This window comes from Pseudonaja textilis, chromosome 4 (assembly GCF_049901715.1).
Source record: "Pseudonaja textilis isolate UNSWEBS1 chromosome 4, rPseTex1.2, whole genome shotgun sequence".
NCBI lineage: Eukaryota > Metazoa > Chordata > Lepidosauria > Squamata > Elapidae > Pseudonaja > Pseudonaja textilis.
The window spans coordinates 93,384,611-93,397,298 of NC_141993.1; the positions used below are offsets into that span (position 1 = coordinate 93,384,611).

Here is a 12,688-nt window from a genome sequence, read left to right on the forward strand (position 1 = left end):
GACTATCATTAAGTGTTGTACCTGATGATTCTTGACTTTTGACGAATGTACCTTTTCTTTTATGTACACTGAGAGTATTTACACCAAGACAAATTCCTTGTGTGTCCAATCACACTTGGCCAATAAAGTATTCTATTCTATTCTATTCTATTCTATTCTATTCTATTCTATTCTATTCTAAAGCTATTCTATTCTAAAGCTATTCTATTCTATTAAGGGGATCAAAGGCCTGGAGACTAAAACATAGGAAGGACGGCTGCAGGTTTGAGGTTTGGCTGGTCTAAAGAAAAGAAGAATTAGGGGTGACATGGCAGCAGCAGTCCAGTATTTGAGGGGCTGCCCCAAAGAAGAAGAGGGGGGCCAACTTATTCCCCAAAGCCCCAGAAGGCCGGACAAGAAGCAACGGATGGAAACTCATCCAGGAGAGAAGCAACCTGGAATTCAGGAGGAATTTCCTGCCAGAGAGCACAATTAACCAGTGGAACTGCTTGCCACTAGAAATTGTGGATGCTCCATCGCTGGAGGTTTTTAAGAAGAGACTGGGCAGTCACTTGTGTGAAATAGTATAGGTTCTCCTGCTTGAGCAGGGGGCTGGACTAGAAGACCTTTAAGGTCCATTCCTATTCTATTCTATTCTATTCTATTCTATTCTATTCTATTCTATTCTATTCTATTCTATTTTCTATTCTGGAAAGAAGGGGACGGTGCTGATTGGCTGACCTTCCTTGAATAATGCTACAGCTCAAGGATGTCTAATGCCTAAGACTTATGGATTTCAACTTCCAGAATTCCCCAGCCAGTCAGGCTGTCCTGTCAGGTTTCCTGGGTTAATTGAGTTCCCCCCAAAAAAAAATATTTACATTATCACACCACTAAGGGCAGGTTTCCCGTCTTACTCAACCCAGAACTGGCGCCCAACTCCAGCCTTGTTCCTCCCCTAATGCTGGCAAGGATCGATCCCTGAGTCACCCAGGCTGGGGTGGTGTCTGTGTGGGCAGAGGCCCTGCCACCCTTCACGCCCAGCACTCTCCCTCCAGGTGTTGGGCCCAGAAGACCCTTCATCCCACCAAGCCCTCTTCCTCCTCTTTCCCAAGGGTCTCCCTGCATGGGCCAACCCCTTGGCATCCACCCCCCAAAAGGGTAGCAGAGTTGGAAGGGACCCCGGAGGTCTTCTAGTCCAACCCGCTACCCATAGCAGGAGATCAAGTACAATTCCAGACAAGCAGCTGTCCAGTCTCTTCTTTAAAACCTCCAGGGATGGAGGCACCCACAACTTCTAGTGGCAGGCTGTTCCACTGGCTAATTGTCCTCCCTGTCAGGGAGTTTCTCCTCCGTTCGAGGCTGCTTCTCTTTCCATCCGTGGCTTCTTATCCCGCCTCCTGGTGCTTTGGAGGATAAGGGGGGGGGAGCCTTCCTTTCGTCTGGCGTCTCCACCCCCTGAACGCTGGAGCTGGGCACTCGCCACCTTCAGCCGCCAGCTAGCGGGGCCTCAGCCGGTTCTTTCCCCGGCAGCGGGAGTAAGAGAGAGGATGCGGCACTTCCCAGGGCGTGGAAAAGGCAGAGCGAGGCCTGCAGGTGTCGAGTGGCTGCCTCCAAAATCTCCCTCTCCGGAGCTGCAGAGCTGAGACCAGCCCTAGCCTGAAACCGCCCGGCTTTCCTTCCCTCCGGCTGCCTCGGCCAGGAATTGTCGAGCCGGTGGCAGAAGTTGCGCCCTGACAGGTGGGTGTGGCGGAAGCAGCTCTGCCCGCCCAGAAAGCTGCCTTGCTGTTGCCCAACCGCGTGGGCAAACTGCTCAGGAACTTAACCGGTTCTGCCGAAGTGGTGCAAACTGGCTGAATCCCACCCCTGGGCGGGGGTCTCTGCTGCCTGCTTCACGCCTAGGTTCCTGCCACCCTCTCTGAGAACGACCCCCCTCCTCCTCTGAGGGCCTGGCTCCCCATGGTTCCCCCTTGAGCAGAGCCACCTGGGACCCCCCCCCGTGCCCACCCCCGCACCCCCATGCCCACCCTGAGTCCTCCACGTACAAACTGCCCACTGGCCAGGAATTCTTTGGGCTCCTGGCCATTGGAGGGCAGACCCAACCCGGGTTTCTGGGTGGGATTTCAGGTGCAGAGTTTGATCTGTAAAGCTGGTTTGGGGCCCAAATCCCTGCAGAACCAGCCTGGCTGAGTTGGTGGACACGAAGAAAGAGCGGGGGACATTCGGGGGAACAGGAGGGGGCAGAGGCTTTCAAGAAGAGATTGGACTGCCTTTTGTCAGAAATGGTGTGGGGTCTCCTGCTTGGGCGGGGGGGGGGTTGGACTAGATGACCTACAAGGTCCCTTCCAAGTCTGATTATCTCTTAAATCTGTTATCTGATGTGGGCAGGCGCTGCTTTCCTGTTAGAGCGCCCACGTACACACACACACACACACTCACACTGTGTGAGCCAAAGATCCTAGCTGAAGTTTTGAACACTTTTCTTCCAGGGAGTGTCCTTTCATGCCATGTCTTTAGCTTTTATTCTCCGTTTATTGTTCGTTTCTTGGTAGGGTTTTTATTTCTACTTGTGACTTGTGGGGGTATTTTTAGAAGCTACCACGGACGCTTTCATTCTCTGTTTGAATTCTCCCTAAGCTGCCCGATTGTGGTGCACAAGAGATGCGTTTGATAAAGGAATGAATGAATAACCCAACCACTTCTCTCTCTCCACCCCCTTTTCCAAAAATCCGGTTAGGAGGGTTGCGTAGGGCCTGGCTGTTCCTCCATCCCACCCTCGGTGGCTCTTCCGGGTTCACTTTGTCCTTTGCTAACTGCGACAGGTGTGAATAGAGAGGGTGGGGGGTCTCCAAAGCCTCCGAGGGCGGGACACGAAGCAACGGACGGAAGCTCACCAAGGAGAGAAGCAACCTGGAACTGAGGAGGAATTTCCTAATGATGAGAACAATTAGAAGTTGTGGGTCCTCCGACACTGGAGGGTTTTAAGCAGAGGCCGGACCACCAAATTGGCCTGAAATGGTATAGGTTCTCTTGATTGAACAGGGGGCTGGACTAGAAGACCTCCGAGGTCCCATCCAATTCCTTATTCTAGCCTATTCTGTTCATTATTCTCTCCTCTTCCATCCTGTCCTGCCGTATCCTATTCTACATAATAAGGTCCTTTTTCCGGGATGGCCTTTGAAATGTTGTGCTGCGGGTGATTGCTAAGACTTGTCCTCTGGGTTCTTTGTGGGCTCAGCCTTTTTCCAGCGGCTCAGCTCCAGGCTGGGGAGGACTGGAGTGTCTCACACACACACACACACACAGACACACACACACACAGGGTTGCCAGCTGGTGCAGCTGAGGTGGTCCTGGGCAAAAGAGCCCCAGGGCGGGCTTCACCCCAACCTTCTCCCGGGGCCCAAAGAGCCTGTGCAAAGGCTACAACTTTCCATAGGATCATCCATAGGAAAACATGTACGGACTGCAAGGGTCTCCGATGCGTTTAATTCAACATCATTTTTCTCTTGATGTTCCCGGAACAGAAAATGTTATTGGAAGATGAATGTCTGCCCACAGGCCAGGATGGCAGCCCCTGAGCTGCTCTTTTAAGCAGACCGCTGTGCCGTCGTCCTCCTCCTCCTCCTCCTCCTCCTCATCAATGCAGGCCCCCACTGGACCCCAACACTGAACAAAAATCAGTTTAAATAAAAGAGCAGCAGCCCTCCGGATTTCAGCCCCTCCCCTGCAACGCCCAAGGGAGCCACCGGGGGCCCCAGAGCACAGGTCGTCTGACCCCTGCTGGCCACCGAAGGGGCCACCCGTAAGTGCAGCCTGTGATCGGTGTGGAGGTTCCCGAGGCGCCCCGAGAGGGGAAGGGGGGCCCTTCCTGGCAGGAGAGACGCTTGCTGGGAACAAGGAGACGGAGACAAAGGACCCCCGGTGGGGAAAGTGCAGGAAGGCGGGCGAGATCTAAGGAGGGAGGGGCTGGCGGAGGACCTGCCTTCACACCTGAGCCCTTGGCAGCCTCAGCATCTGGGAGGGGGGGGGGCAGGAGGGCTGGGGGGGACCTGGAGCAGCTGCAACCCTTCCTAGCACCAGGTAGAAACGGAGCTCCTTCGGCCCAGGGCTGCCCAGCGGAAGCCTCTAGAGAGCAGGGCCACCCAGGAGGTGGGGCACCCCTGTGCCTTAGCAGGGAAGACCCCTAGGGACCCTCTGACCCCCTGTCCTTTGGCACCATCCCTCCAACAGGGCAGGTGGGTTCCCTGCCTCCCACCCGGGCTCCCACTGGGGCTCCCTCCCCCTCCTGCCTCCCCCTGCCTCCCCCAGGTTAGTCATCTCCCAGCTGGTCTCCGTTGCCCCCAAGGCCCACAGGGCGGGGGGTGGGAGGGCATCCAGGGCCGGTGCCCCGAGTTCAGGCCCGCCGTGCTGCCAGGTGAGACCCGGCCTCAGCCTTGGTGGCAGGGCGGCTCATGGCTCACGAAGGCCAGGTTGGTGTAGGTGGGGCCCGGCCCTTCGAGCGGGACGGCCAGGGAGCCCGAGAAGTCGGTCCTGTTGCTGGGGGGCCACGCCGGGTCCTGCCGCAGGGCCCGCTGGAGCTGCTTGTAGCGGCTGCTGGACTGGTACCCCGTGGCCCCCTTCAGCCACCGCCAGAGCGCCCGGTTCTCTATCACCCATTCCTGCAGGGGGGAAAGGGGAGGAGGTCAGCAGGGGGCTGAGCAGGGCAGAAGGTCCCCATCCCCCACCCTCTGGGCTGCCAGGCCTGGAGGCAGCGCAGGAGGCCACACGCAGGGTGGCCAGGCCTGTGGAACGGGGGGGCTGGGGGGGCCCTCAGGAGAGCCCAACATTTCCACTGCTAAGCAAAGCAGTTGTTAATTGAGTCACAGCCCACTTCACGACCTTTCTTGCCACCGTTGCTAAGTGAATCGCTGCAGTTGTTAAACCAGTCCCACAGTTGTTAAGTGAATCTGGCTTCCCCGTTGATTTTGCTGGTCGCAAAAAGGGATAAGGGGACTCTGCCACCGTCGTAAGTCTGTGCCAGTTGCCAAGCCTCTGAGTCTGGGTCACGTGACTCCCAGGGGGGCCGCACTGACCCAAGTCGGAGATCCGTCCCCCGTCCCTATTTTCGGTGCCCTTGGGACTCTGGGTGGCAACCGGGTCACACTGGTTCAGGAGAACCGGCTGCTAACTGTCTGAGCCATTTGGGGAACTGGTTGTTGGAAGAAACCAGGAGGAGGGAGGGGTGGAATCCCACCAATGAGAGCCCATCCTGGGGGGGGGCTTCCGGCTGGGGGGGCAGAGCAGGACCCCACTTACCTCCACAACGAAGGAGGCGATGAAGGCCCCCAGCAGCAGCCCCAGCAGCCAAACTCTCCAGAGGGGGGGGGTGCACACCAGCTGTGGGCGGGAGAGACGGCAGGGGGTCGTCAGAGGGGGGAGGGGGGGCTGCACCTTGCTCCCCCTCCATCCCATCCCACCCCCCCCAGGCCCGGACAAAGACTCTCTGCCTCCCCTGGGAAGCGACTGACCGGCTTTCAGCTCCCTCCCTCCACCCCCCCGCAGCCCCTGCAATGGGTCAGCCCGGCCCTCTTGGGGTACGTCTCCGCCAACCTGGAGCCACCCCCCTCCCAATGGGCTGGACTGACTCCCATCATGCACTGCCAGCCCCGCCTTGGATCCGGGATTGCAAGCATGCATGAGAGGCCCAGGCTGTGGGGGGGGGGGGTTTCCTAGAGGGGATTTGCACCCCCCCCCACTTGACCACAGGTGAAATTCCTGGTCCTTGGAGTAGAAGCAGGGACAGGACCCAATATGGGGGGGCAAAGCTTGGCTGCAGGCCGGGGGGTCAAGCCTGGGAGACGGCAGACAACAGACAAGCGGCTGTTGGAATTCAGCCTACACACACACACACACACACATACACACACTTTTTTTCCCCGTTGCTGCTGAAAGCTGAGCTACACAACTGACTGGCTGCTGCTCTGAGCCTCCACGCCACCTCTGCAGCTCCGCCTGGAGGGCCCACGAGAGAATTTGCACACACGCCTCACGCGTCCCTCCCAGGCCACCGGTTGGCCCCGAGGGTCAGCGCAAGGCCGGCCCCACCCCAGCCAGGCTGAGAAAGGGGTCACCCTCCAGGCCCCTCTGGCCAGTCCTGCCCCCCCCACCCCCAGCAGCCCCCGGTCCTGCTTACATCCATCTGGGCGTAGAGTCCGTCGATGTTGGCAAAGAGGAAGAAGAGGCAGACGGCCAGCTGCACCGCCAGGACCACAACGAAGACGTCTGGGGGGGCAAAAGCGTCAGCGCGGGATGTGAATGGCGTGTGTGCGTGTGTGTGCATGTGTAGATGGGAGAGGGTGCAAGAGGCTCCGGGGGGCTCGTTTCTCGGCCCCTCCAGAGAGAGCCACGCCCAACCTCTCTCGCCCTGCTGGCTCTGGGGCCGGGCGTTTGGGCTTGCCACGCAGACGGAGCCCCCTTCCACTGGCCGAGCTCCCTCAGGCCGGCCTCTCGCTCTGCCTCAGGGGAGGGGAAGCCGCCGGGCCAGGGCTGAGCCTGCAGCCAGTGGCCAAACACCAAGCCGACTGAAGGGAAGTCCAGCTCCCCTGGCCGGAAGGCCAAAACCTGGAGGCCGCCCCCCCAGTTGCCTTGGCAAGGGACACAAAGGTGGCCGCCCCCCGCCCCCGGCCAGAGGGGGACGGGAGGCTGCTCCCCTTTGCAGGAGAAGGGGAGGTGCCCCCTCTCCCCTGGGGGGACAAGCAGAACTTCAGACTGGGGGGGCAGGCAGAGTGGCCTCCAAGCCATCTCTCCAGGCACCCAGTGGGGACTTGTGGTCGCCCAGCCCCCGGGAAGGGCCCTCCCCCTCCCCCTCCCCCTCCCTCCGGGCTTGTCCCGCTTACAGTTCTTGTAGAGGGGCTCCCGGAAGGGCCTCCCCTTGGAGAAGACCAGGGCCGCCGTCAGGCAGTTGAGGGTGCAGAGGAGCCACACGCTGGTGTTCTCATAGCTCTGGAAGCCCTCCCTGGGCAGGGGAGTTCGGGGCCCGGGGCCCTGGCTGCTGTTCCCGGGGGAGCAGGCGCTGGAAGGAAGCGGGGAGGGGAGGCCCCCCAGTGCTTATTGTGGGGGCATAGACTCCTGGGGCTAGAAGCAGGGAGGGGGGCTGCTGGGGGTCCCCAGGTGTTCGGGGGAGCCCCTAGCTGAGATTCTGCGTGGGTCGGAGAACCCCCAAATCCCGCCTTAGGCTGGCCCCGCCTACCCTGCCCCACCCCTCCCAGGAGCCTCCCTGCTGCCTATTTGGGAGGGCAGGTAAGTAAAGTCCCTGCGCAAAATGGGCCTCCCAGGAGTTCTGGAAGGGCAGAACCAGGCCCGTTCCTGGTTTCGTGGAGGCTCGAGGAAGCCGCCGGAGCCCGGGAGGGCGAAGGCTGACTGGGCCACACCCACCATGGCCACACCCACCCAGAATCCGAGCAGAGAACCCGTTGCTCACATTTTTGAAGCCCATCCCTGGCTGGAAGGGACCTCAGAGGCCTTCTAGTCCACCCTGCTGCTCAAGGCAGGAGACGTGACAGCCTCCTGGTCAAAGGGTCGTCCAACCCAGCAACCAACGTCCCCTCCCGCACTGTCTCCCCGTGTTCCCGGCGTTGGAGCTTTGCCGTTACCTTGAGCGCTTTGGAGCCCTTGAAAGCTGCTGGGGGCCCTGGGTCGAGGGGGCGGGGGCCCCACACAGAAGGGGGCAGCCCTCTTGGCCCGTGCAGCCCAGCCCCCTCCGGCATCCCCTCACTCTCTGGGGGGGGGAAGAGGGGGGGGCCTCCAGGCCGCCTACCTGTGGATGTCGCTGGGCGAGTACCAGGGCTGCCGCTGCACCAGGAGGAAGCCGCACAGCTGCACCGCCAGGCTGAAGAGCAGGTTCAGCACCACCGAGAGCAGCAGCGGGGGGCAATCAGCTGCGTGGGGGGCGGTGGGGGCCAGCTTGGGGTGGGGCCCATTCAGGCTCACTGCGCCGGAGGGAATGGGGGGTCAGCTGAGGCAGCCCTGGCCGGGCACCCCTGGGCCAGAGCAGCTCCAGGGGGCCAAGTGCCCCCTGAACCCCCCACCCAGGCAGGGCTTTGAGCGGTGGGCAGTGGGCACAGCGGGGGAGGTTTCTCACAGGGGGTGAAGGGCGCCGTCTCTCCTCCCCTGGGGGCCAGGAGGGAGCAGGGCTGGAGGGTCTGCCCCACCCGGGACCAAGGCAGCTTAGCCCAGGAGGGGGCTGGGGCCTCTCTTGAGCCATTCCGCCCCGTTGCTTGGCAGACCAGAGGTGGCCCCTCCATGCGGAGCCGGCCCCCCTGGCCACCCCCAGCTCTCTCTCTGTGGGGGGGGCTCCTTCCTGGGTCTTCCTGGAAGGCCCTGACCAGCTTTCCTGGCAGGAGGGGCCGCCTCTCCTCCTGGGGGGCAGCTTACTTGTCATCCCAATGACGGTGGTGATGGCCAGGTCCAGGAAGAGGAACTGGTAATTCCCGAAGGAGTTGAGTTGCTGAAAAGAAGCAGCCCCCGTTGAGCCCCTGGACCCCCAGAGGGGGGGGTCTCTCCTCCCCAGCCCCAGCCCTTCTGGCGGGGGGAGAGGGAAAGCGGGGGGCTCAGCTTCCTCCCCCCAACAGGAGAAGCCAGCCGCCTCATGGCAGGAGCTCCCTGGGTCAGGACCCCGAGGGCCCCCCAGGGACCCCCCCTTGCTGAGGCTGGTCTGAACTGCTGGCCCCTTAAAGCCCCCTCCCGCCAGGCCCCTCCCAGGTGCAAAGAGAGAGGCCCAGCCTGCGGGGGGAGGAGGAGGGAGGAGCCTCTAGCCCTGGTGTGGGGCCGGTCCCTGCGGCGCCCCCTCCCCCCTCAGGTCCCCACAGAGAAAAAAAGCCCCCTACCCAGTAGAGCAGGAGGACCCCAACGTAGCTGGCCAGGCTGAAGAGGGCCATGTACTTGAACATGCAGAAGGAGGTCACCAGGGCAGCCCGGCCGTGCCTGGAGGGGGGACAGGAGGGGGAGCGTTAGAGAGGAGCGTGGGGGGCTTTGGGGCCCACTCAAGGAACCAGGCTGGTCAGGGAGGGGGAGTTGGGGCAACTGCTGCAAGGAGAAGGAGGTATAAACTGGGGGCCTTGCAGAGGTTTCCCCACTCCTCCAAAGACCAGGGGGCCGGGGGGGCTTGACCCCACTGGAGATGGCCCTCCCTGCCACAGGCTCCTCCTCCTCCTCCTCCTCCGGAGACCCTCCGGGCTGCTCTGGGGGCACCTGGATGGAGGCTCCTTTCCCCCCCCACTTTCAGTGTCCCCTGAGAGGATAAAGGGCCTCGCCTCCCCCGAACGTGTGTGAGGGGTCCAGCAGCAGCCCCTCCCAGGAATGAGGGTTTGCCCCTTTGCAAAACCCGCCTCTCCCCCCTTAGTGACCCCTGAGCCCCCCCTCCCTGAGGCCTGGGGTGCAGCCGGGCATTGCACCCGGGGCCCCTCTGGCAGCCCTGCCCCATCCCTTCCCTGCCCACCTGATCAGCTCCGGCACACACTCGATGGTGGGCACCGTGGAGGTGAAGGGGGAGGCCACCGAGGCGTCCTGCTCCGAGAGGGAGATCCCTGCGTGGGCTTCCTTCAGGGCCTGCAAGGGGGAGGGGGTAACGGTGAAGGGGGGGGAGGCGGGGAAGGTGGTAGAGGGCCCCCCTCCCCATGGAAGAAAAGCTGGCCGGGACTGGGGAGCCCTTCCAAAGAGGGGGGCAGAATCTCCTGGCTGGGTCAGCCTGCATGGCCCGATTCCATGCCAGCCTCGCCCAGCAGCCTCGCCCTGAGCAGGGCAGGGGAGAGCCAGGCCTCTTGGCCCAGCCAGGCCCAAAGGGGGCCACCACCCACTGACTCTGCCCTGCCCGTCGGCTAGGGGGCTCCTGCCACCCCGCAGGTGCGTCGCGAGCCTCACCCCGCAGTCGTTGGCCCCGTCTCCGCACATGCCCACATAGTAGCTGGAAGAGAGAGAAGACGGTGCCCTCCGTGAGCCCCAGGCAGCCCGGCGGCTCCTTCCTGCCCGATTCCCTCTTGGGGGCCCCGGGGCCCCCCACTCACTCCAGTCGCTGGAACTGTTGCACCAGGTGGGCCTTCTGGGCAGGAGACATCCGGGCGAAGACCGTCCCGTTTAGCAGCAGCTGCAGGGGAGAGCCCCGGCTTCAGACCCCCGGGGGGGAGGAGCAGGAGGGAGGCCGGCCGGCCGAACTCCTTTCCCTCCCTCCGGGCTGGGCCCCGGCACTCACCTGCGGGAGGAGCTGCCCAAAGTGCTGGCTGAGCACCTCGTAGGAGCCCCCAGTGAGGCAGAAGTGGAAGCCACGGCCTCCCCAGGCTCCCCCAGGACCACCTGCACAGGAGAAAGCGGGGACGGCGGGGGGCAAACCGGGGGGGGGACAGACTAAGTTTCATCGTCACAACCCCTGAATCTCGTTTTCCCAGGAAGGGCGGGGGGGACGCTGGGACCACCTGAGGTTCTACTGACAGACCTGGGTGCACCGTTTCCCCTCCTGTCTGCCATGGAGATACCCGAGTGCATCTCCTTGTTTATGGGGGGGTGTCTCCCCCCCACCAGGAATCCTGTCCGGGAAGTGGGTCTTGCTTGTTGGCTTCGGCTCCTGTGTTGGGGCACCCAGAGGGCACAGAGACAGTCCCGGCCTCCCTCTCACCTCTGGTCTGCTGCCGCCTTCCTGGCTGGGCTCCTCCAGCTCCTCCCAGCTGACAGAGGCCAAGGGCCGGCCTGGCCCAGCAGAGGCTTCCACCAGGATCACCCGGCTGCCCTGGGGGATCATGCCCGCATTTCTGGCCACGGTGATGGCAGTCTGAAGGTTGTCACCTGGGAGGCCGAGAAGTGGCACCGCCAACTGAGCCCGGAGCCTGGGAGAGGGGGCATGCCGGAGTCTGGGGCCCCACCCTAAGCCTGGACTTTAGCAGCTGGGCTGGCGAAGCCGGGTAGGAGGGGGGCCCTCAGGTGCCAGAGGGCGGCCTGTTCCGCCCCCCTTTCCTTGCACAGAAGGGGGGGCCTCTGGCGTGGTTTCCTGGTTTTGCTACCCCGAAGTTCACCATCCCCCGTGTGGCTTCCTTGGTCATCAGGCAGTCGTGAAGGAAGGGAAGCATGGGATATGTGGTGGTAAAGAAAGAAGCCCGCTAGGAAGGGAAGGGAATCCCTGCGTGGGGGGCCTGGTTCTGCCCAGGACAGCAGCCCCCCCCCCCCCCGCGTCCCTGGCTCACGGACCGGACTCTGCCCAGGGATGGGGAGGCTGGCCGGCCGGCCTCCCTGTGGCACAGCCGGGGCTCCTCCTTCTCCCGGCTGCCTGGCCAGAAAGGCCGACTCACCTGTGACCATCACGCTCCGGATGCGGGCCTGGTGGAGCTCCTGCAGAACCGGCCGGGTCTCGCTCTTCAGGCGGTTCTCCATGACCAGCAGGCCCAGGAAGGTCAGGCCGGACTCCAGCTCCTCCCTGGACAGAGGGAAGGGACAGGTGGCAGGGCCTTCTGCCCAGGGGATGCCCCCACCTGCCTCTGCCCCCCCCCAAAGTCCGGGCAAGGCTGCTTGACCTCAGGGGGCGCAGGAGGGACCCCCTCCCTCTCCTCTGGGCTGCTTGACACACACCCACCCCCCACAGCTGAAGGGGGGGGCTGCCCTCTAGCACTGCTTGGGAAGCCGGGAGGGCAGGGCTGCCTCCAGGGCCAGCTGAGACCCCGCCCCCACCCCCTGCTGGGGCCCCCCACCCTTACCTGGTCAGGAGGCGGCCAGTTGTCCCTCCTGCAGGCGTTTGTGGGCCAGCGCAATCACTCGGAAGCCCTGGGAAGTGCAGCCCTGGAGTTCGCGGGCAAAGCTGGGGGGCACTGGGGGAGGGGGAGACAGTTAGGGCCCCCGCAGGGGAAGGACAAGCAGGGAGCCCCCCCCCCTGCACAATTGCTCCCAGGCAGGAGAAGGAGCAGGCCCTAAACCGCCTGCAGCCCTCCCTTTGGGCCCTCCCACTAATTTAGGGGTCCCACCCAGAAAGACCCCCGCGACTCAGATCCTCCAGAGCCCCCTCTCCTCCCCCACTAGCCAGGCAGGAGCAGAGCCCCAAACAACAGAATGAGGGGGTTGGAGGGGGCCCTGGGGGCCCAGCCCCTGCTCAAGCCTCAGGCCTCAGGCCGCCCAGGACCAGGGGCTCCCAGCCTCTTCTTGAAGGCCCCCAAAGCTCCTGGAGGGAGGCAGCTCCACGGACCCTCCTCCTTAGGGAAGTTTCCACGCGGTGCCTCTTATCCCGCTGCCTTCAGGGGCTTTGGAGGAGGGGCTGACCCCCCCTCCTCTCTGGGGCAGCCCCTCAGATATTGGACATGGCCAAGGGGCCTCCCCTCTGCAGCCCCCGTCGCATTCCCAGCGGGCAAAGGGGGTGCTGGGCAAGGCCAGCCAAGGGCTCACCTGTCTCTGGCTGGCAGAAACCGGCCACCATCTCTGGGGCTCCCTTCATGAAGACCCGGCCATCCCCGGGGAGCTCCTGGGCCACCACCGTCATCCGTTGCAGGGCCGAAGAGAAGGGGAACTGCCGGAGGACAGCCAGGCCCTTCAGGGGCACCTGGGGGGGGGGAGACGGGGGCTGAGCCCACTGCCCAGGCACAGCGGGGGGGGCAGAGGGAGGGCTTTCCCTGCACCCAGAGCCTGTTTGGGTAATGAGGCGCTGCTAGGCCGAGGGTCATGGGAGCCAGTCTGGCACCTCCTTAGCAGGCTCTCCGAACC

General features: G+C 63.0%; 1 protein-coding gene across 1 annotated transcript in view; it reads right to left on the bottom strand.

The window, feature by feature from the left end:
- Positions 1-4,289: 4,289 nt before the first annotated feature.
- LOC113450938 (putative cation-transporting ATPase 13A4) overlaps positions 4,290-12,688 on the bottom strand; it is a 32,982-nt gene continuing 24,583 nt past the window's right edge. Inside the window, exons 16-30 of the mRNA XM_087933776.1 lie at positions 12,374-12,527; positions 11,704-11,805; positions 11,293-11,427; positions 10,589-10,792; positions 10,206-10,306; positions 10,021-10,100; positions 9,878-9,920; positions 9,456-9,565; positions 8,845-8,941; positions 8,393-8,465; positions 7,776-7,947; positions 6,856-7,031; positions 6,153-6,241; positions 5,276-5,356; positions 4,290-4,638 (exon numbers count right to left, since the gene is read on the bottom strand). Coding sequence (XP_087789902.1) covers positions 4,408-4,638; positions 5,276-5,356; positions 6,153-6,241; positions 6,856-7,031; positions 7,776-7,947; positions 8,393-8,465; positions 8,845-8,941; positions 9,456-9,565; positions 9,878-9,920; positions 10,021-10,100; positions 10,206-10,306; positions 10,589-10,792; positions 11,293-11,427; positions 11,704-11,805; positions 12,374-12,527 — 1,848 coding nt within the window. The 3' untranslated portion in view covers positions 4,290-4,407. The remainder of the gene's footprint in view (positions 4,639-5,275; positions 5,357-6,152; positions 6,242-6,855; positions 7,032-7,775; positions 7,948-8,392; positions 8,466-8,844; positions 8,942-9,455; positions 9,566-9,877; positions 9,921-10,020; positions 10,101-10,205; positions 10,307-10,588; positions 10,793-11,292; positions 11,428-11,703; positions 11,806-12,373; positions 12,528-12,688) is intronic.